At 34.3% G+C, this 24,161-nt stretch overlaps 1 protein-coding gene across 1 annotated transcript in view; it reads right to left on the bottom strand.

Annotated features, from left to right (window-relative positions):
* hiw (MYC binding protein highwire) overlaps window positions 1-24,161 on the bottom strand; it is a 166,296-nt gene that overhangs the window by 124,736 nt on the left and 17,399 nt on the right. The window contains exons 2-28 of the mRNA XM_088277619.1: window positions 22,291-22,407; window positions 21,768-21,981; window positions 20,765-20,914; window positions 19,977-20,189; window positions 18,970-19,290; window positions 18,587-18,751; window positions 17,933-18,160; window positions 17,457-17,711; window positions 16,380-16,532; window positions 15,308-15,413; window positions 14,625-14,754; window positions 13,882-13,985; window positions 12,908-13,314; window positions 12,638-12,827; window positions 10,371-10,779; window positions 9,627-9,790; window positions 8,491-8,675; window positions 7,681-8,403; window positions 7,167-7,337; window positions 6,205-6,411; window positions 5,534-5,737; window positions 4,925-5,044; window positions 4,060-4,238; window positions 3,167-3,398; window positions 1,061-1,242; window positions 612-887; window positions 374-475 (exon numbers count right to left, since the gene is read on the bottom strand). Coding sequence (XP_088133745.1) covers window positions 374-475; window positions 612-887; window positions 1,061-1,242; window positions 3,167-3,398; window positions 4,060-4,238; window positions 4,925-5,044; window positions 5,534-5,737; window positions 6,205-6,411; window positions 7,167-7,337; window positions 7,681-8,403; window positions 8,491-8,675; window positions 9,627-9,790; window positions 10,371-10,779; window positions 12,638-12,827; window positions 12,908-13,314; window positions 13,882-13,985; window positions 14,625-14,754; window positions 15,308-15,413; window positions 16,380-16,532; window positions 17,457-17,711; window positions 17,933-18,160; window positions 18,587-18,751; window positions 18,970-19,290; window positions 19,977-20,189; window positions 20,765-20,914; window positions 21,768-21,981; window positions 22,291-22,385 — 5,885 coding nt within the window. The 5' untranslated portion in view covers window positions 22,386-22,407. The remainder of the gene's footprint in view (window positions 1-373; window positions 476-611; window positions 888-1,060; window positions 1,243-3,166; window positions 3,399-4,059; window positions 4,239-4,924; window positions 5,045-5,533; window positions 5,738-6,204; window positions 6,412-7,166; window positions 7,338-7,680; window positions 8,404-8,490; window positions 8,676-9,626; window positions 9,791-10,370; window positions 10,780-12,637; window positions 12,828-12,907; window positions 13,315-13,881; window positions 13,986-14,624; window positions 14,755-15,307; window positions 15,414-16,379; window positions 16,533-17,456; window positions 17,712-17,932; window positions 18,161-18,586; window positions 18,752-18,969; window positions 19,291-19,976; window positions 20,190-20,764; window positions 20,915-21,767; window positions 21,982-22,290; window positions 22,408-24,161) is intronic.

Below are 24,161 nucleotides of genomic sequence, written 5' to 3'. Positions count from 1 at the left end.
TTTATTATTTAAATATTTTAATCTGTGATTACCTCATTAGGATATCCCATGTTAAAGTAATCAGTCATAGGTTTAAAATTTAATTTTAAGAATTATTCAACAAATAAAACAGTTGGGCAATTCAATATATTGTTTAATTTTAATTTGTAAAAAAAGTATTATATATTTATCTGTATATTATTTTTAATCTTTATTGTTAGCCTTTTAGTTATGGATAGTATGCACAGAGAGTGATCAGTCATTACAATTATTTGTCAGTTTTTAGTTGATTTGATCATTATGTGGCCAAGGCAGGTCAAAATGTAATCATCAACAACATTTAAATATTATATATCTAAGCTTAGCTTAAAATTCTATTAAATAATTATTTTACCTATTTCCGTTATTTTCTTTAATATAGTCGGTGGCCGTTTCCATAGAAAAGAGCAAACTATTTCCTGGAATGATGATAGAATTCTGAGGCCATTCTGTTTTCCTGCAAGTAAAAAATAAAAAAAATTAATAGCATGCATAGCACCAATTGTGCGATAAAGTGCATACATGTAAAAACAGGTTTTGAATTGAAATATAATTTTGTTAATACAGGTAGGAACAGTCATGACCCTACTTACACATTGGATAATCGGTGCATGACTGTTATGTAGTTGGATCCAGGATTTGGATTGACACATCCTTCATCAGTGAATTCCATCTCTGAGGGCAGGTCATTGTAGCGGCTAGAAAGCTTCTTGTTCTGGAAGGTCAAATAGTAGTCCTGGTTAGGAGTACGAGGAATATATCCTCTTGCGGTCTTCAAGTAAATGCTCAACGAATCCTCAGGCTGGGCAGTTCCACTCCGAGGATCCATTTCCAGAACCATCCATGAAACAGAAGATGGGAAGTTCACACTAAAAACAAAGTAATGCAGTTGGATAAAATTTATGTTGCTACAACACATGTTAATTTTTTTAAATATTGGTTAGAATTTCATGAAAATGCAACCAAAATAAAACAAGAAGTACACAAATAAAATGATATGAAACTATAAACATCCTCATGAGAGCTATTCTTTGCAACATACCGTTGGTTTATCACAGTTGCCTGTTTGTAGGGATGTTCACTCTCCACTTTCATATAGTACTGGGTTGTTGTGTTCCAGTTCGGTTGGCACATTGAGTAATGCCCAGATTTTTTCTGCAAAATGTTGATGGCAGCCACATTTGGAAGGATAGTGTTTAAATTTTGAAGTGTTTTAACACAACTCTGTAACAACAAAGGATAATAAATGACTAAATAAACAAGTTGCTACACAAAAATATAATAAAACATTTTGCGTTTTGTGGATATGGAATGAAAAAGAGTAAAATAGTGTATACATAAGTGTAATGACATCCTAAAGGAAAGTATCTTTCTAAACCACATACAAACATTTAAGGAGACATAATAATATGTAGGCGATCAACTACACCGTCGAGTTGGCAGCACTGACAGGACGCGTAACGAGACGAATGAAAACGGAGATTGCCAAGCAAAACCAACGCCGGAACGGCCCGAGCTCAAACGTGTTGAGAGCCACCGAGTGCGTTGATATTATTGGACGTTTTTATTGAGACTTTCATTTCGCTTCTTTAATTTATATGTAGAGTATTAAGTATTTTGTAATTATTCTGATTTCAGTGTAATCGCACTTATATAAATAAAATGACTAACTGTGAGTAAAACATTCTTTAAATTCAATTCTGGCATTTCCTCATTATACTAAAAATGTGATCCCTTAACGTGAGCACGAAACACGGCAACATGGCGCCAAAACACAAAAATAACAACTCGCTATAAATATGATTCTCATATTAACACATTTTTGCGGGTGGTTTTTTCATCAACCCTGACCCTAATAAGTATACCAATTAGGGTCGTATACTAATCACAATTAACTGCAAACCCAACTAACATTTTTTTTAGCATCTTGCGTTGTACCAAAAGTAAGTAAATAGAATGCATATAAGCGTCTCCCACTCCCTATAAACAGTATGTTAAAGATACTTTTAAGCATTTCTCGCTTTCCAAAAGGTCTTTTAGTTGTCAATAATATTTTTATTTAGCAAATGCCTTCCATTCTGTAACACCATTAGCTTTTCAACAGCGACAATCACACAGATATGTTACTTGTTTTTATGTAAAGTTTTTTTTTATTACATTTCACGGAGTAATTACTACTATTGGGTATTGATTAAACAAGCTTTGTTAGGAAATTGAATTATAAGATTATAAAGAGTTTAAAGTTTTTGTAATTTTATGATATTAAAAAACATCTTAAAAATTCGTATAGATTTCAATATGTTATCATATATATTTAACGCATTTACAGACCACATCTGGATTGACAAGGTACTACGATTAATTGAAGAAAGAAAGCACCTACTCGCAACTATCTCCAAGAGACGCGTCAAATGGATCGGTCACGTTTCAAGACAAAGAGGGTTTCCTGCACATAATAATAGAGGGCACGATCGAGGGAATAAACGCCAGAGGACGCCCAGAGGAGCTGAAGAGGGTTTCGGAAAATAGACTAGAATGGCGAAGGAGATGGCAGGATTGAGATCAGAGAGAGATACTGACCATAAAACAAAACAATATTTTCAGTGACTAACTCAAAGATATGGATTTTTATAGTTGTAAGTACTAATACAAAACTTTTCAAATAATTTTACTAGCCAGGTTCAGGTTTATTGACAACATTGTAGAATTAGGACATAGACATTATATTGGGTCATATAAAAAGTCTGCACAGTTTTTTTGTACATTTTTGAACAAAAAAATAATTACTTGATTAAAATTGATTTTAATCAAGTAATTATTGACTTACGTCATAGTTGACGTATTCGCTACGCAATGCACAGTAAAAACAACATTTAGGAGTTTTTTAAATCAAATTTTTTCAAACATATTTTCATATGGTGTACGGAGTGCGTGGATGTTTTTGGTAAGGGTAGGGTAATTGACTATGAGTATTTCAGTGTTTTTGAATTTAGTACATAAACCCTGATGATGAGGTTCTTGTCAAAACCGGTTGGATAAAGTGTACCAATAAAAAGTGGTTAAAACAAAGTTGTTTTATTTTATAAACATTTTATGACCTATTATTTTCTGAAGGGTTTTTTATTGAATTTAATATTTCTCAACATACCTCTGGGTCATTAAGCTGAGATATATTGGCGAGAGTCAAGGGGATGAGAGTGGTAAAACAGATGGAGTTTTGGATTCCGGGTGAATATTTTCCCATTTCCATGTTTTCCCGGATCTCTTGCATCAAATCGGAAGTCCTCTCCAAGATTTGACACGACACCTTCAGGGCATCGCTGTGAGTGGATTTCTTATCCGTTCCGATAGTTATAACTGAAGAATAATTCTCCCGGCATCTATTCAAGAATAAAAGCAATATAGTTATTCGAAACATAAAAGAGGTAATATCATTAATATAATGAAATATTATTATATTATTCTGGTTCTCCCCAAACCTTTTGAAATATTTTATTTCATATTATTTTCTTCAAAGCTGTTGACGAACGCTCCTGACAGAATTTGTTGTCTCTTTGTTATGTTTCTATGCTTTACACTGTCAATTCGATAGCATAGAGATAGATCGATGACAAAAGGTTTTCGTTTTAAAAAGTTTAAAAAATCTCAAATTGACTGAAAATCAACGTATAGCACAAAGACGGTGTACATCCAGATTTAATGTAGAATTATGACTTTCCCCGAATTATCCACATATGTATTGATTATAGAAACAACACACGAGATAAAAATAATAAAAAAATTGATAGAGGACCGAGTTTTTCAAGACCATATGAACAATAGATTAAAATTAAATAAATGAAGAAAAGCAACAGCAAAAATTTTATTGAAATATTTGAATTTCATTGCAACTAAATTATTCAAAATCTCATTATCTGAAGGCATGTGAATCCTACATCTGTTAATGTAGAAAATACCCATAGTTGTCAACAAAGTAAAAGTTTGAATAATTTATGATAATTAATTGAGAGCTAAAAAATTAAGAATTCAAAAGACACTCACTTAGTGTAGATCAATGAAGGGATTTGTCCATGAGCCACAGTGGTCCCATTCAGACTCAAGTTGCAGCGCTGGAAAGTGAATGTGATGCCATCAGGTCCCTTTACGACGGATACTCCCTGATCTCCACTCTTTGTGGGTGCACCAAGATTCCACAGGCGTATTGCATACTTCATGTGCGTCTAGAAAAATAAACACTTCATTTTAGTTATATAAACAAAAGGCTATGTTCAAATATAATATGTGTTTAAATATACCTACGCAAACCTATTTATATACTAAAATGTATGTAGTCCTACATAAAATCCTTACCATATGTATTTATTATTATAAAACACGACTCAAATTCGTTTCGTCATAAAAATTTAATAAAATCATGGTTTTTCAACCCCTGCCTTGTTGTGTATATAATATATAATTTTGTCTAGCTTCCCACCAGCCTGATGATGTCGGTAACAACAAAACCAGGTAACTGGTCAAATAAAACAAAACAATATAGTTGTTGTTTTATTACATAAAAATGGACAAGCTCGAGACATAAAATGAAAACCAAGCTTAGGCAGGGAGCAATTAAGAGACAGGTGTTCAAGGGCAACCAACCTTAAATGTTAAAACTACAATGGACACTGAGCAAACTACACAGAGCGGAAGAGCTATGCATCCAGCCAAGAGAAGTGGCTGCCAACAAGCACGCACAATAGGCAAATTATACTCTAATAATGCTGATTGAAGGAAGGCACAAAACTCCAAGAAGTGGCAATGAAGGACACATTCACTCAACAGTGAGTAGATGTGGGTCGAGAAAATTATAAATTGTTGGATAATGCTTTACTTTTTGCTTTTCACCTTATTCGATTGAGTTACTTACCTTGATATGAACTGGTCTTGTGAATTTCAATTCTACAGTATCAGACATAAAGGTGTTTACATTTCCTTTTGTGAATTCTAAGCTATTCCATTGAGGAAAGGTACTCCCGGGGCTAGAATTCTGAAATGTAAAAGTTTAACAAACATTTATTTTTATACACATATCAAAATACATATTCATTTGGCTGATCTGATTTCACTATAAAGCAGTTAGTCACCAGAAGTAATAATCAGACTGTTTTGAAGGACAATGCATAATAATAAAATGTTATTGAAAGGTAGATTATACCTCTGTACATAGTATATCGGTATTCTTTAATTTATTGTGATAGAACTGACAAAATATCAATTTGGTAAAATTTCTGAAAATATACCCACACGCACACGTTTAGACTGATAAAATGTGTCCATAATACATATGAGGTGAATATACGATATTGATCACAAAATATGTAAAAAAATCTTGCTTTGAACATACAACATGGTTTTTAAGAACTCACTCATTGACAGAATAAATTGGTCGATGGTAGTGGAATTGTGTTATGGAAATTATTCCACTGTTGTACTCTGTTGACTGAGAGATTTTGTGTCATATTAATAAAAAACTTACATCGCTGAGGATTTCCAGTTCATAATCCAGATCTCCCATACCGGCATAGACCACGACACCGACTATGAGCACCTCAGGTTGGTCGACTGTGAACGTAATTGCATCTGGATATCCCTTTGTGGTGTGCCATACGTTGGCAGCATTGAACATCATGTACCGTGTTGGAGTGACTATGTTCGTCGAGCTGAAGGTTGGAGTTGGGTCCTAGCAAATCAGCTATAGTTAATAATCACATTAAGATGATTACAGTAAAAAAACTATGTGTTGAGTGCTGAGCCAGCAAGTACTTCAATAAAATTTAAAAGAAATTATCAAAACAGTTATCTTTGTTTGAAAATAAATATTAGGGAGACGGCACATTGATGAATAATATTTTGTATTTTTTTTTGTAATTCTCATGTGTAAGTGTCAAAATGCAAATATCGATTAAATAATTTTAAAAAGCATTTTTTTTAATCTAATTTTCACTAGACAAAATAGGTTTTTAACTGAATTCGGATTTTGACAGTAACATGTATGATGTGGATAATTTATAGGGCTCTTCAATATGAGACTTCTAGAGTCATATTATGAGAGGAAAGATCATCTTTGGCAGGTTTTTAGTCTATTTCAGGGCTATTGAAACGTGAGTTTTAATGGTAGATCAAACGTCAACAATATGTTTGGCTTACTTCTTTAGTGACAACATGGAATATCAACTCGGCAAGCAGCTGATTGAGGAGGTCGCAAGAGTTCTTGACAACTTTGGCTCTTGTGCGTTTGATTTGAGTACAGCTGCCTGTCTCTAAGTAGTTATTCACGGGTGCCATGACAAGATCAATGAGTACATCTAGAGCTTCCACCAGCTCAAACTCCTCTTTGGTACTCATTTCGTCATTCTGAAAAGATACAAATATTATTTTCATTATTTAACCTTTTAATACCTGTTCAAACATTCATGAATAAACTTTTTTTAAGGGAATAACTAGCAAAGTGTCTATTTTAGATGCTTGTCTGCAGGTAGTAAGGATAGGGAAGGTAAATGTGAAAAATACATCACAAACACCCAGACCAACTGAAAATAAATCTTTCTTGAATTCATTTTGCAATTGGCGAGAATCGAACCCGCCATGCCAGTTTCGCAGTCAAGCGTCCACCCAACTACGCCACAGCGTCTGCCTCGTATTTGGTATGACTGGTACCCCATTTAATACCCAGAGTATTGCAGTGTTATCCTGAGGTTTTAGTCCATAGGGGTTAGAATTCTCCAGTAAGAGGGTTTCTAAGATATTGAGAAAAAATATTAACCGTTTATTACAGATGTCTCACAGAGAGAAATTAATTTCATGGGGAGAAAATATGAAAGTCGTTTGGCATTAACAAAGCTTAAAACCTATCATTGGCTGGCTTAAGTGATCACTTTTATATGTAATATTCATAATTCTCTTCATATTTTTGAACATCCATATTTGAAACAAATTGTTTCATCTCTGTGAGACATATGTCATAAACCTTAATAATAATCCATCTATTAGGATAAATCTTACGTATTTATTTTAATTATTAATTCTAACAAATTTTGTTGGATACAAGATATTGCTTAGACATCGGTGCTAATCGTTAAAATGATTTATTAGGTATGTTTTATAAATACCTCTGATAAAGTTTGCATCTTCTCTGCCAAAATAGGATATGTTTTTATAAAGACAGGGGATTGTTTCTCAAATTGACGTACAAATGGAAACACATGCTTCAGATGGGGATGGTTTGCGAGGCTAGCCAATACAGCACTTAGTAACAATTCTTTCTCTCTGCATACTCCATTCTAAGGAAAAAAACATCAATGTATCAAAATATGTTACAAAAATAAATAATAATAAAAAAACACTAAAAAGAGATTGGATTTTTATTTTGCAAAGATTAAAGTCAAAAGATTGCTATTATTACAACACACTTTTAGTTTAATGAAATTTTAGTTGATTATGGTTATAATTAATTTGGAATATCAGTTTAAAGGAAAATTAAAAGAAATAAAGAAAAATTATGTAAAAAGAACTGTGTCACCATGACCTTAAAGGACCAATGAGTATTCTTTCAGTGCTGTTTTGCCTTGCAAGATGTACACAATTATTATCATTATAAATAATGGGATATGATATATAAGTTACCTTCACATGAGATAAAAGAGAGCAGAGCATCATCCATTTCATAACAGAAGTAGGATACATAATGTGGAACACTCTCTCGAAAGTGTTGTGAACTTCATCTAGTATTCTATCAAAGAAAACTTGAACCACAGCAGAGTGTTTTTCTCCAACTGCGAGGAGATTAAATGGCAGGTAGTTCTCTTCCAAAATAGTTGTCAACAAGCATTTGACATCATAAATCCCCAGAATCAGTTCTTCGCTTTCAATTTCCGGTTGCTTCTTAATTCTCAGCGGATAGTTGTAAACTAAATACTCTCGCGTAAGCCGGAGAGAGTACACACATATGAGGGCATACTTTTCCAAGTCTTTTTCTACGAACATCATGCTTTGAGGACTTCTTTTAGACAACATGGCACTTTTTGATCGAAACTCGTTCCAACTCCATTGGAGAAGATTTCTCAGCTCATTCAAACCCTCTCTAGTTATATCACTTCCGAAGTTGCGAGACAGACATTGGGCGGGCTCTGGGTCTAGATTCATCATAGAACAATGAGGACTAGCAACAACTTTCTTAAAGAGAAGGTGCGGAATCTGCCCCGTGCAGAAGTCAGTTCCGTTAGTGGACTTTTTGGAACTTTTGAAATTAAATGTAAACCCGTGTGATTGCAGTCGACGGACACCGGAATTGCCACTATCAGACGAAGGGCCAGTTATAAGGGCCGAGATAACATACCATCGATTAGCCTGCAAATCATAATAAGATTATTTTTACAAGAGAATTGCAATAATGCAACAACAAAAAAACACGTTTCGTTAACATAGCTCAGGTACCTTGATTTTTAGAGCCGGGTCAAAAAATACTCTATGAACGACTTTAGGTGGAACAGTGTATGCAAATTCCTCAGTTTCTGCCAAAATTTCTCCATCCCCTTCTACTTCTCCACCTTCAAAGCCGATGTCAAACGCTTTAACTTTTGCCGTGTACTCCCCTCTTCCGCCAAATAATCCTATTCCCCCTGCAAACAAAACACCACCGATTTCAGTCAAACTTCAACTTCAGTTCTTTTAGACTTCAACCTGTCAACTGTGGTTTACAAATATAGATGTGATTCAAAATTATGATAAAAAAGTAATTTCATAAATATCTGCAATTATTTTATTAAAAGGTACATATTAACACCATATTTAGGTCATTTCTATAAAAGTTAATGATTATCTTTCTTAATCTAACACTTTCGCGTCGGGTACAAATTGTATTTAAATTACTACTGTGACTAGGCAGTTTTACACATCTGAAAAAAAAGGTTTTTGAAAAATGTTCATAAATTTTAAACTAGTAGGAATTTTAAAATAAAAATTTCAGAGATATTTTCTTTATAACCCTTAAGTATTCAAATATAATATTCATTTTTGGTTCTCAATCTGTGTTCCATATAATTAGGGTCACATGTTATTTTGTTCTGGTTAATAAAATCTTTCTAGTGGGATCTGTGGGTAAAATCTTATGGGCAAAGTAATATTGCTCTAACCGATCTTTTTTAGGTTCATACGTTCGTATGACATATGCAAAAATTCGTATAAGAGTCATCTATAGCGTATGAGTCAACATAACGTAAAGTGTTGAATAAAAACATAACCCTGTTATCTCAATGGTTTATGATACATCTTTGTACCCTAAATTTTCAGCTCAATTAACATTATCTAACATTGATTAGGAATTTAAAAAATATCAACTGTTTGTGCTAATAACCTAACAAATTGTCAAACGAATGAAAGCATACAGAAATGCAAGAAATATGGCAAATTTCTAAAACTAAATTTCTAAAATTTACAAACATTTATAAGTCGTAGTTAGCAATAATCATTTGAAATCACCAGTAACTTATGGTGAATCACTGAGAGCTCAATTGAGTTACTAAATCATCGGTTTGGCGATTACACTGCGAAAGAACAGATTGAATATTTACCAAGAATTATGTCGCTCTCCACCATGAAACGAATGGCTTCGACACTATCGGGATTATAACCCCAGCCACTTCCGTATTCCATAAAACGATCTACATATTGGAATTCATCTCGCACTACTTTTGTGTCCAGAGAATCGGGACCGGTCTCATTAAATATTGATAATCTGAAAATGAGCATTAGCATGTTAAAATATTTACACACTGAAACTTGTTCAAGTCATTTATTATTGTTATTAAGATTTTTAATAATATCTCAACAGATATAAAGAACAGTGTTGGGAATAGAATATGACAGTCTGTGCATGAACATTACTTACAACTTGTAATTGACTGGTTGTCTAAGCTTAACTGTAAGAGTGCTGAAAATTTATATATCCCCTCCGGTGGAAATGTAAAGAAGGGGAAGAGGTCTATATCCAGCAGTGGAGGTCAGAGGGCTCATAAAGAAGAAGAAGAAAATATATTGCCAAAAGCGCATTCATTGATATACCGACAATGTATTTTGCCGATCGAGCTGGGAGGTTATATTGCAATTAATTAAATTTAAGTAATTTTTTTTTAAATGCTTATTGTTTTCGTCCTTACAATGTCCACTAAATTTGAAATGGACCATTTATGCAATAAAATCTCGAGACTTCCATATTCCCTTCTCAAAACTTGTATGTCACATAAAAATTTACATCATATTATACTTGTTGTTGCTCGAAAATAGTTGGAAGATGGACAATAGCGACAGTATCTTACTTCAATTTGTCTGCAATGAACATGTGCTCCAAACAGGCCAACACATTGAGTGCAGCATGGTCTCGTAGTCCACTAGTGTGCTCCTCTTTTGAGAGTGCAACCTCCTCATTCATAATGTTTATATCCTTTGTTTCAGCCTTGACCACAGGATTGTCAGGGTGGAACTCCACCGATGGGAACTTCATGCAGCTGTAGCTGTAGTATATGGAACTGGAGATCAGGAGGCTGTGGCAGATCATTGTCCTGGAGGCAGGATCATACTGCCACATGACGTCATAGGCCGGGTCAGAACTCAGAAGACTTTGCCCAAAACTGATGTTGGAGTTGGAATTAAAGAGGGTCACCTTTCCATCAGCCTTATGCAGCAAAACCTGTTTGTAAGCAGTCGATTCTTCCTCCGGAACGATAACTGAAATGCACGATTTAATCAAATAAACGAAAAACAAGAGTGTGGAAAAATCAATGTATGACTCAATTTAGAAAAGAGAAACTACAATGGAATATAATGCAGATAAAGGTTTAAGTACATAAAATTATCAACCACATATCTCTACAGTTGTTAGGGTTTTCTTTGCAGTAATCGAGAGAAAATAGTACATTTAGAAAAAGCAAATTAAAAAGTAGGTTAAAACATGCTCATCAAATCAATCAAAACCTGGAATTCAGTCATGTCAGGAGTTATCTACATATTATCTAACAGGAATGTATAATAATAGTAAAACCCTTTTTACATTTTTAAGGGAATGCCAAAAAAATGGTGTCACACTTAGGAAATGAAAAATGAACAAAAATATGAAATATGATTTCTCTATTTTTAAAGGTATGCGTAACTGAAATGGTGTGTGAATATTGAATCACATTAACTAAACTAATCACACTAAAAATCGATAAATTGCACATTTTCAATTTAGATCAAGTTTCAACCAACCTATTTCCTTTTTTTTTTGCGAATATTGGGGATTTTATTTCAAATTCTTGTATGTATACAAGTATCATTGGAACTTCAATCATAAAACCTCAAAGATTTTTCCTTTTTTTATTCTGTTTTCGCATACATCTTGGTTGTTTAAAAATGTTTATTAACTTAGACTTTTCTCAATATGGTATGAAATTAAAGTAGGCCACATACATATGTCATATTTTTGTAGAATAATTATGTTCCAAAATTATTTATACAGTGAAACCTCTATCTATCTTTCCTCGAATAATCGTTTTCTCGGATGTGTCGTTTATTTCTTCTATCCGGAATTAATTTCATACTAAACTAAACCGCATCGATCGTTTCTCTATCACCATTTCCCGCATTTATCGTTCGAATTAAGCTGCATATTTGATACATTTTGTCGGTTTTTTTACATTCTTTTCAATTTTCTTACATTCAACGGCAACGTATGGGATAGAAACTATGGAAAGCTTGTGTAACCAATAGCAGGAGAGGTCGATATTGATGAAAAGGAGCAGCTGCCTGTACCTGCATTTCCAGAAGCTTGCACACTCTTTGAAAGAAAACATTCTACAACGCACATTCAATAACCCATGCTGAAAAAAATACTATTTGCAAAGCCGAAAATATACTTTTGACTTACAAAAGTAAAACAGTTAAAAAAAAACTAATTTTGATCAATAAACTTTAGTATTTTTTTAAAATTCCATTCGAGTTTGTATTTTTCTAAATAAATACATTTGTATCTGACACCTGTATTCTTCTTAGAGTTTTAGCCTACAAATGGTTATGCAGCTTGGGAGGACGGTATCTTTACTCGGTCGTATCTACTTGCGTATTTACCTCTTAATCACGCATTCATTGTTTTCCCGCATTCATAGTTTATTTTAATAGGTCCCTTTAAAAACGATAGATAGAGGTTTTACTGTATATAAAACTGGGGTAATTTATTTATTGGTGTGAATTGCAGGAAGTGTTTTTGTAATAAAAAATGGCCAAATGTAAATACACACGTGGAACAGAAATTGAGGATATTTATGGAATATTATGATACGGTGATGTGCTGCTATGAGTTCGCAATCGGATGCTAAAATATCAAGGCTAATGCCGAGCCTGTTGTTTGAATAATTTGAGTTTAGAGAGTTTATTTTCTTAATTATCTATCTAAAATCATAGATATTCAGATACAGTATGAAGTTAGTTTAGTAGCAATTCAATTAGATTTAGAATATCAATATTAAAAATAATGTTTGTGCACATTCTCAACTTTGACGTTGACTAATTAAAAGAGGTAGCAATATAAACTGTGTAAATGTATACTCACACAGTGAATGCTGATCTCCGGTTATCTGAGCTGTCTGCAGCGTTTGGGTACTCATGACAACCTCATCAAGCTTTATATATGTCTCATCACCCGATGCACCGATCCACTTGGCCTTATATCCCATCTGCGGACTAAGGTGTGCAACGGGGCTAGGAATCAAATTGTCGCTGTTTCTCGCCAATTGTCCTTTCTGTTATCAAATAAGATCTTATTTATTGATGGCTGTCGATTTTGCTGCCGATAAAATGTAATAAATAAAATCTCACTTACGTTGTTATTTCCCACTGTGTAGACCTCCCCTAGATGGGTGAGCACGACAGAATGGTTAGACCCGGCCGCAATCTGAATGGCAGGAGGGACTTTGATTTTCACAAGGCAGGAGCGGACATTGGTGTCCCCAGTGCCCAGCTGCCCGTACTGGTTGGAGCCAAAGGCGTACACTTCTCCGGAGAGCGTGAGCAGCAGTGTGTGGTGCAGTCCGCAGCTGACTTGGGCAACCCTCGTGCCGCCCAGGTCCAGCAACGTGGGGGGCAGGCACGTGGTCTTCTGGGTGGAACTGTCGGAATCTGTGCCCTCCTCAAACGGGTCGGCCAGCAGCTGACGGGTTGCCGCTAGCTGGGAGCTGGTCTTTCTTGTCGCCTTCCGTGAATTTCCCTCGAAATTGTGCGATGGTGGACCTACAACATAAAATGTAATGTAAACCAAGAGCTGAACTTAGACTATAGTAAATATTTTCTTCTAGATTTATACATTTTTGCGTGAAAGCATGACGTAAAAATAAATGTTTGCTTCTATACTGTAGAATCCTTCTTCTTCTTTAAGTGTCTGTTATTGGAAGTTAACTGTAAATATAATAAACGAGACATGTAAAAAAATCACACACAGGGTTTTGAGTTCGATTTTCACGTGATTTTTATTTACAGTATTTCTTTTTTCAATTCTGTATTTTTTAAAGTTACCCTTAACAAGTATCTAATAACCTTGCCATCGTAAAATCAGCAATAAAGTATTTATCCAATCCAATGTTGGGTACACATTAGGTTTAGAAGAAGGAGCAAATGAAGTTATAATCTTATTAACAAGGAATTTCTGTAGATTTTATATCTTAAGAGGCACATGTACATATTATGTGCATCCTTGAAAGATTATTCTTTTACTCTACTCATCTTAATTTTTATCAAAAACCTTGAAAGCAGTACCATCTTGTTATCATAGTTTTAGGTATGAATAGAAAATTCACTCACTGCGACTAGCCTTAGAGGTGGAGGGAGTTGGAGAGGGCTCGGCACATGCGCGGCACGTACCACACACCCCACATCCGCTGTCGCCTTCTCCGCATCCACATTCCCTACAAACAAAAACACACTTTAGCGTGGATTCACACGAAGCCTACTGATCATCTCAAACTTAGGCAGTCTCCGTCCATGATCACATAAGCGACATCCCTAAAGGCATAGCAAATGACAAGTGGAAACTGTCAAAGTGCTATTCTGAATAATACAGTAAAATTCAACAGCCTTGTTTATATGAGACTCAGTGACGAATGAGGCTTAAGTACATAATGTTAAAAAGGAATAAGCTAGTCCAATCATAGCACTCGCCTTCATGGGCAGACATATTTTTCACCCTCAGCCTTTATAAACAATAATATTTAAAATTAATACAATAAAAATATTAAAAATACATAATTCTTAAGTTATCCAGATGAGAATAGTATTTTTTTTAAAGCCAAATATGATAAAGAGTAGGGATAAACTACAGGGGGTTTAGAGGGCAGTTCATGTAACCTCTTTCTTAAATTGAGCAGTATTCGCAAACTCTGTGTTAAATTATGTAAAAAAAGACAGTAGAGCTAAAAAGTACCTAAATATGTATACTTGAATATGTATACTTAACAACTTAAACATAGGTAAATTTAGGTTTTAATCTGTTTAAGAAAGTCAGATAGGAAAAGTTGAAAAGTTTTAATCATTAAATGGATACTCACTGGCCGGGCTCAATGAAGTTGTGCTTGTTCTGGCACTTTGACAAGAAACCAGTGCAGCGAAGGCATTGTGTGCAGATCATACAGAGATCTTGCTTCCATTTGTGACCTCCTGTGCACATCTTTGTCTGACCTGAGAATACAATATATCACACCCTTATGAAATAATGAGTTATTGGAGCTAATAATAAGTTACACAGCAAAGAAAGACGAACCAAGATTATTAATCCGTGTATGTATTATGCTTTTATAAGGGCTGGACCAAAGTTAAATAATTGGTAAAAAATATCCAGTCAGTGTCATGTAAATGTACTCAGAAAACCTAACTACTCTATTTGTAACCCCATGCGGAAAATTGAGACTCAATAAATAGCTTGTGAGAACAGACCTCGCCGTAACAGCAAGGTGCTAGTTCTGCAGTTAAGATAATGAGATACTCATTCTCATGGGCTAGTCCTAGAAGAACTCAACAATGTGAGAGAGTTCACCCGGATAAATTTATATTACATAGTTTATAAAATACTTTACATAATTGATGAAATACCGATATTACATTTAAATAAAACCAATTATTACATGTGTGGGTCTGAATGGAAGCCAAAAATTTCCAGGTTGAGCCCAGGAATGTGGCAGGAGCTTTTTGAGCTCACTATATAGTCATATTTGACAAACGAAAAAAAACTCACGTAATTGATTGGAGAATCGTCCGCATTGTCCTTTATTGTTTATCCCAAAAGTGTAAACAAATCCTTCACGGGTCAAAACGACAGCATGAGCTTTCCCTAATGAAACCTATAAACAAGAAAATAACAATTTAGAAAGATAAGAAGTATAGTATATTGAGTGCGTCGGAAAGTGTCGTTTTTTTTTGTTATGAATATTTCATTTATTTAAAAGGTAATAATCAATCAAAATATTTTTAATTATGCAACTGAAACACATGAAATGCGTTTGTCGAATTAAATTTGAAGAATGACAATTCAGTGAAGCCTCTATCTATTGCTTTTAAAGGGACCTATTGAAATAAACTACGAATGTGGTAAAACAATGAATGCGGGATTAAGAAATCAACAAGAAGATACAATTGTGTAAAGATACCATCCTCCCAATTTGCATAACCATTGGTAGGTTAAAATTCTAAGAAGAATACAAGTTTTAGATATAATGAAATGTTTTTACAAAAAAAAATCAAAGCTGAATATAATTTTAAAAAACATTAAAGTTTATTACATTATAAATAATTTGTGATCGATATTTATTTTATTTCTGTAAATCAACATTATATTTTCAGCTTTGCGAATACTATTATTTTTTTCGGCATCAGTTTTAGCAGAAAGTTTTCAATCTTTCAAAAAATGTGCATGCTTCTGAAAATGAAGGTACAGGCAGTGGCTCCTCTTCGTCAATATCGCCCTCTTGTGCTGTATCTGTCAACCTTGCGTCACACAAGCTTTCGATAGTTTCTAACCACACCTTGGAATATTATCATCCAATGTAACAAAATTGAGAAGAAAGTAATAAAACAAACAAAATATATCAAATATGCAGCGTAATTCAAACAATGAATGTGGTAAATGGTGCATTGTAATAATGGATTCGATCTACTTTTGTATGAAATGAATCGGGGTAGAAGAAATAAATGATACATCCGGGAAAACGATTATTCGAGGAACGACAAACAGAGGTTTCACTGCACTATGATTTTGGTTACTGGAGTGATTTTATATAATAATTTAGATACATATTATGCAAACCAACCTTGTATACATGGACGTTTTGGAGACCTCTTACTAACCCCGTCCCATCACAATGTTGGGTGTCCTTCCCAAACATGTACAGCAATCCCCTCTTAGTTATGAGTGCCGAAGATCCATAGTTGCATGCTATGGCTGTGATTGCTTCGTGATCCAGCTGAAACAAAAAATAAAAGGTCATTCAATGTTGTCGGCAAAACACTAATTTGCGTAATCCGATCCCGGCTAGTTAACTGCCTGGTCAAATTTTATTATATAAGGTCAAAAATGGCGTTTAAAAAAAATCGGCACATGAACAGTTTTAGGATTTCTTTTGGTGATATTTTTGCTCGTTATACCCGAGAAGTAGTTTGTTATAACTGTGAATAAATGCATAGAGAAAATCACAACCCAAAATGTCAACGAATGTTTCCTTGTTATGTCCGAGATGTCGCTATATCCGTGCTCGTAATAACCGAATTCGACTGTATTTTGTACTAGGTGGGAATTGAACCCGCGACGCCAGTTTCACAGTCGATTGTCATGTTAAAGGGGATGAGTAGTTTTTACTTTTATTAAACTGTGTAACATTCACTAATAAATGTTGTATTGTGGTCACTTAAACCAATGAATGATCGTAAGCCCTGTAAATAATGGAGGAGGAATAATGTCTGCCTCTGTAGTGTAATGGTCAGCACGCTCGGTTACCGTAATGGAGGTCCTAGGTTTAATTAGCAGGGGGGGTCAAATAAATTTGATTTTAAAAGTGATTTTTAAACTCTATAATATTTATCAAATATTACCCTGGACTGGTAGATGAAGCAGAAGGCTGATCACCTTTCATTCATGTGTTAATGATCAAGATAACACTGCGTTTAGATTATTCAGTGCCGTATGAACCATCAGGTGCGGATAAGGGTTAATGAATGATGTAAATAATACACAGACTTTCAAATTTCCTATTTCCCTTGAGATGTCATTCAAGAATCTCGAGGTAAATATGATGAATCCCAACCTAGCTTACAAACGTTACAATAAGTAATTATTCAAATGACTGCCACTTCTAGTGACAAGGTTAGGTAAGTTAAGTCAGGCACGCTACCTTGGCAAATTTCTTATTCCTCAAGTGTTTGGGCTGGCGTCTCGGCTTGGGGACGTCCCCGTCCTCGCCGCGCCGCGCCATGCCGGTGAAGAAAGCGCCGCCATCCTCGTTCACCATGAGCACATGCTGGCCCTCGTGCCCTACAGCCAGCATGGCGACCTTTTGTTCTTTCACCGTCATCAGCTGCTTCCACTTGCCCACATGCTCGGGGTTTGTCTTGAAAGCCTGAGTTGAGGCAGTCCCGTTATAAAACACCTGAAAGTTGAAAGGTGCAGTTTAAATACATTTATAGGAAGAACACATATGCCAATGGAAGAGCTTGGTGGCAGTTACTCGATTGCTCCACATAATTTTGATTATTTTATTACAGTATGGCAGCCTAGGTTGGTGCGTTTGAAACTGGCTGGAGTAATACCAGTCTGAAACTACTTTACCGGATAGTAAGTAAATACGGTTCAAGTATGTGAATAGGTTACCTGTCCAGACCCCATCAGTACGAGGGAGAAGTCCTGTCCGGCGGTCATGTACATGGGCTCGTCTTCTTTATAAGCAGCCACCACCGCCACGGGAGTCTGCTCGCCCTCCTCTCCTCCAAAGCCGTACAACACATGGTGCCACATATTGAGCAGCACCTTGCGAATTAGGACTACATCACGCTCACTCCCGCTCCCGCGAAACTCGCACAGTTTCAGCATCAGGCCATCCTAAGAATTAGAAAACCACTTATTAACCTGATCTTCGTATCTCAAATCTATCATGATGTCCACAAATCATGTAATAAAACACCGCATCCTCTCGAGCGATTAAGGCTGGATCAGCACCAAATGTACTTTTTCTTTGTTATTCAATTGCCTCTATTTTGGTTGCTGTTTTAATTATTACACTTCTCTTAATGCACATTAACTACCAAATATGCTCATTATCACATGCTTTATCTAAAAATTTGGCGCCATTTCCATGCTAAATTGCAGAACAAGGAACTGATTATAATTTTTTTACCAAGCCTCCACTCATTTACGGATGATTTCAAAGGAACTAATTTGGGAAGACACAAAACAGCCGGCAGCCATCAAATAGAGGCTGGAAATATTTGTGAAATAAGTAAACAAGTTATTGAGAAATATTTTTACCTCTTTGGTTGGGCAAATGACTCCAATGTTGTTGGTATCAGCAAATATATTGATCTGTCTATCATCCAGTCCATCCCAATTAATTTTGACGACTTCGGCAGTCAGCAAAATCTTGTTCACAACAAACCAGACAGTCTTGCCGAATGATCTCGCATACAATGTACACTGAAATGTTTATTTTACATAAATATTATTATTAGGAAGGAATAATAAACTAAATTTAAAGGCTTTCTACAGCAAACTATACACAACTACTAAGATGCACTTTCTCTTTCTAATTTGACTCAGACAATGCTTAATAATTTCTTTTTCACAAGATCGTGGTGCCTACACCACTGCATCATCAGTTGAGTGCATTTAAAGAATCATTAAAAAATAATTACCTTATGTGTCATGAGTCGTATAAATGGATTGTCCCAAAAGGTGTGTGGATTGTGGGCGTACAAGTATGACTTGATTGTACCCCCGAACCCAGTTCCAATTTTCATCAGTCCAACATTGGAATGCAGGAATATGAAGCTCCCATCTGATGCCAACGAATAGACCATAAATCCTCGTGCACCGGTATTTGCGGGTTGGACAATTTGGAAACTGAACATCCTGTTGTTCATGGTTATTCCGTTACTGAGCCAGTACCGAAACATAGCAGTTCCCATAATGTAATTTTGGACTAGTCTTTGAAATGTAATGACGTTTTTCGGGACCTGTAAAAATATTTATCATATAGAATATTAATAATCATCTTTTACATTAATTTGGTTGAAATTCCAAATCTTCACAAAAATAACAATATTTTGAATGCGTCTAAATTTTTGTACTTAAATATTAGATTAAAACACCATAAAGTGTTGTTCATCAAGTTTCTTTTGATATGTTAATAGAGACAAACACGTAATAAATTGGCAATATGGATATCTGGAAATTTAAAAAGGTTCTTTCAGCAATGTGTCACTTTGTCAAAATTTGCATAAGGAAAGATAAATATTACTTACCAAAAAAAGTAAGTATTGAAACTAGCCAATGACGAGATAAAAGCACTGAAAATGCCCATATGTCCATATTCATAGCTCAATAACTTATTCTTTGTTCATATATAAATAAAAATCTTTGCAAAAGCAGTTTTTCTTCTTACATCAAATGGTCTATTATCTCATAAATGGAGGTCTTATAATTGTTACTTATTAGATACATTCAGAAAAAAACACGATAAATGAAGAAATAAACTTTTTTTATTTGAGTTTAACAACATAAAAGCTCAAATATCACGTCCAGATCAATTAAATATACAAAAAAAATCAAATCTTATTTTTCTTTTTAATAATTTGGCGTCAAAATTGTCAAATATTATATTTGTTTATATATAACATCAAATTTTAAAACATTCACTTACTATTATGTTAAGATCGTCTTGAAACCTGGGTCCCATAATGCAGCGACCGATGGCAGTGAGAAGCTGCGTAGTGTTGCTACGGGAGATGGCCAACGCCAGCATACAGGAACTTGCAACAGACGAGAGACTTGACCCATCAGAGTTGGCGGGCTCTCGCTCCTCCACATTGCTACAACTCAGTTGCAACAACATGTCAAATAACTTATCCAACACCTGCAAATATAAGAAAACATTGACATACAGTCCCATTGTCTGGCCTACAACTAGACAAAAATATTTAAATCTGTATTTGGTCTACAATAACGAACGTATCAACATGATTCATTGTTTTCCTGACAGGTGACACTTATTGTCACGATACTTCGATCAATAACACAATTTTTTTTGTTGTACTGGGGACAAGTAACACTTCAAAGTTCAAGTAGCCCCGTTCTACGGTACTGATTTTATTGGTTTTTGATAAGTGTTAATGTTATGTACCTATGTAATTTTATTTTTAATAAATATGTGGTTTTTTTCAAATTATTTGAACATTTTTCATTTTTGTGCAAAAAAAATGAAAATCTACAAATTAACTATAAAATTATGAAAAAAAAAATTTGGTCATTAATTGGCATTTTATTTGTATATCATCTTCAAACAATGTTGCTTGATAATTGAGACTGAAAAGTTATCAAGAAATCACAACAACAAAAAACTATGCAAAAAAAACTGATAATTTCTGACTGGAAAGATTTTACTGCTCGCTACTGTATACACATATATAAATACATATATATATACTGTACCTCTGGTGATTCCTTGTTTGCCAGCTCCTCAGGTCTAAAACCTTCCAAAATTTCCAATAGAGAAATGAGCGCTTTCTTACAAATGTCTGGGTTTGAGGTTCCTACCTCAAATATTAGTGAAAATAGGGAGACCAACCCAATATTAACAACCTGAAAAAATATATACATATATTAGGACAAAATGGATACTTTGGTTAATTTAATGAACAGATTTACTGATCAAAAATACATGTCTAACTAACCACAGCAATGTAATAAAATTGTAAATGAATTTGAGTTCATTTGTAATTTTAACACACTTTGTGCGGGGAGGGTAGTACTACCCTCTCACCTGACTGGTGTTTTATCTGCGGGGTGGGTAGTATTACCTTTGAAGACAGGTAAGGTATTTCTACTTCAAGTATTTTTTGTCAACTCTAGAAGACACATTCCAAATTACTCACAGATCTACATGTTCCAAATAATTCACAGATCTATAAAGACATAAGATAAACCATTGTCTATTTTATATAAACACATGCTCTAGCCCAGCTCGGTTTAGCTTGCAGCTTGCATAATTAGTAATTAGGTCAATGAGTCAGGTAGGCAATAATAATTCTCATATAACAATCCCTCTTCTTATTTCAATGGTAGACAACAATAATTCTCAAATTACAATCTACCTTTTTATGCAATGAAATGATTCTGTTGACAATAATAATTCCGAAATTACATCCATCTTTTTATCAGACTTGATTATTCATTGATCTTAAAAATTGTCTCCCAGATCAGTATTAAATTTCAGCTATGAAATACAGTTAAAAACGGGCATGTAATTTCGAGTAGATAGTTATTTTTCTTTGTTTGTTACTTGGCATGTATCAGTTTTCAAATGGAAAATGTATAAAATATGATGTAATTTATATTTCATAATTACAAATCATTAAAGTTTACTACTGCAGTAAACTTAAGTAAACAAAGAATGAAAATTTAAGTAAAATATTAAAAATCAAAATGTTTATACCGCTGGTAATGGTTCTGGATTGGTGGTTGGAGTTGTCCCATCATCCGAATCAGTTTCTTCTCCGGTGTTCATGAGAGTGTGGAAGTAATAACTCCATGATTCTAATATCGCTTCACGGACAGAAGAATAAACACCAAAGTGTGACGGGTTTGGGGACAACTTCGGCGGATCTTCCAAAAGGTTCCTCTTGTGATGGTTCCTACGCCTTTTCCCCCTAAAAAAATTTAACCAAATGAAAAAGATACAAACGGATGAAGGTTTCTAAAGATAAATTGATTTTGATATAGAACTAATTATTTTCCATCACTAGGTAATGTAATTTGGTGATATTAAGATTGAGAAAATGCCAATCCAATTCTTTAATCACAAATAATAAACTAAAAGAGATACGAACAATAAATCAAATTTGTCCACAGCTTATAATCATACAAAAATAAAAAAGTAATTGTGTGGGTATTAGAGAATTAGGAACCATATGGTTAGCAAGATCTTTAAAAGTCCTCTGTCTCTTCATGATAAATACCTGTCAGCTGTTAAGGTTAGAAATGCATTGTGAAACAACTTCCTGTAGTTGCCTCTCTCCGGATACTCAACATAAAATACTAGTTCGTGTGCCATTTTACGGTGTTATGGATCCATTCTGTAAAACATTAAAAATGATAAAATGCCAAACTGAGGGTGAAACTGGGCAATTTGCGCAACTTTGTCTCTGTAAAACTTTATGTATTTGAAAAAGAAAAAGCGAATTGATTGAAATATCATTTGATTATCAGGAATGCCAAGGGTAATAATGGGACGCTGATGAAGTATCGCTCACTTCAAAGGATGGGTGCAGGAGTAAAACGTGTTGGGAGTCAATGGACTATATATCATCGCTTAGAAAACAATGTGCATTTGCTCAAAATCTTGCAAACAATAGATAAACGCATCTACATATGACAAATCAAATATTTTTTGTAAATTATGACATTTGGGCATTAAACCAAAAAATTTAACAGTTAATAACCAAAAACCAAAAATGTTTCAGTACTATTTTAACCAATATCACCTCGTCCCTCTATCGTGCTCATGAAAATTAACAGGAGCACATGCTACTTTGTACAATTGTTATTTTTAAAACAGAAAATACATACTTACACTTATCACAAATAGTCATCATGAATTCAAATTTTCCCGCTAAGGTCTCTTAACTGATATTTGATATTACACACATGTAGCTAAATAATACGAAATAAGTAATAATCGTACGACAAAACAATATGAAACTGAGAAACTAAAATATGTCACTGGAAAAATTTCGGTGATACGTTTTGGCGCCAAGATGGTCAAAATAATTTAAGCACGTACTTTATTATCTTCATTGCCGATAAGTTAACAATAAAATCACGCGTTTTCAAAAGAACACTCGTTACCTCGAAGATAACTCCGTCAAAAGGAAAAAATCGATTCGTATGGTGAAAAAGATGTAACGTATGTCATACTGTGTCCTTCAATGTAAATGATCGTATCGGCGTAATTATCAAATAAATATTTTTTTAATGTCATTTGTCTGTGACTATTTGTCACTATAAATAAAAATAAAATTTTCGTTTTAAATTAATAAAATATGAAATATTAAAACGAATTTTTAAAAAAAAATAATTTATTTGGGAGTCACCCAGTGAAAGGATGTTCCTGCCATATGCCAGTGTTAAGTATTATTTTTATTTACAAACAAAAAAACAATAGAAAATAATAATAACAATTAATACAACATTTTATAGTTTACATGCGTTTAGCTTTATCATTTTAGAAAACATTTGATGGCACGTATTGGAGTTTTTTTTTCAATATTGGAATCTCATTCGAAACGTTCTAGAAGAACTTGCCGGTTTAAAAAAAGCGCGGTTTTTTCTTCGCCGGATTTATAAATCTTTACAAAATATATTGTATATTTAACAATGAAAGCTATCACAACGGAAAATGAAACGTTCTACATAAATTTAATAACAGTATCGATTTTACATCTCGCTACAGTGTACAAAACGAAAACAGAAAATACTGAGGGGTTGAAAAATCGATCGGAAATATGGGCATTATGGAGAAAACACACAACACATTGTCGAGAGCACTAAATTCATTGAAAAAGACATTTCAAATAATATTCTTCACTATGTAGCTTTCCAGTGAATATGTATAAATACCTTCTAGATAAAATAGGGAATAAATTAATCGAATCGGCAGCAGCAGACACCCCACAACGCCGCACGGCGGCAAATCTGGAACGAACCAATTGAGCGCGGGCAAAAGGGAGAACTAGTTTATATACAGACGATCGACTCCTCCTAAAACCCGAGTCCGGAAATGACGTATACTCGAATGAATGTGACGTTACTATTGGCTAGAAGTTAAAAT

This window comes from Brachycentrus maculatus, unplaced genomic scaffold (genome assembly GCF_059751285.1).
Source record: "Brachycentrus maculatus isolate JH-2025_06_01 unplaced genomic scaffold, ASM5975128v1 h1tg000048l, whole genome shotgun sequence".
NCBI lineage: Eukaryota > Metazoa > Arthropoda > Insecta > Trichoptera > Brachycentridae > Brachycentrus > Brachycentrus maculatus.
Note: the sequence above shows the minus strand (reverse complement) of the source record. Positions and strands in the feature narration are given on the sequence as shown.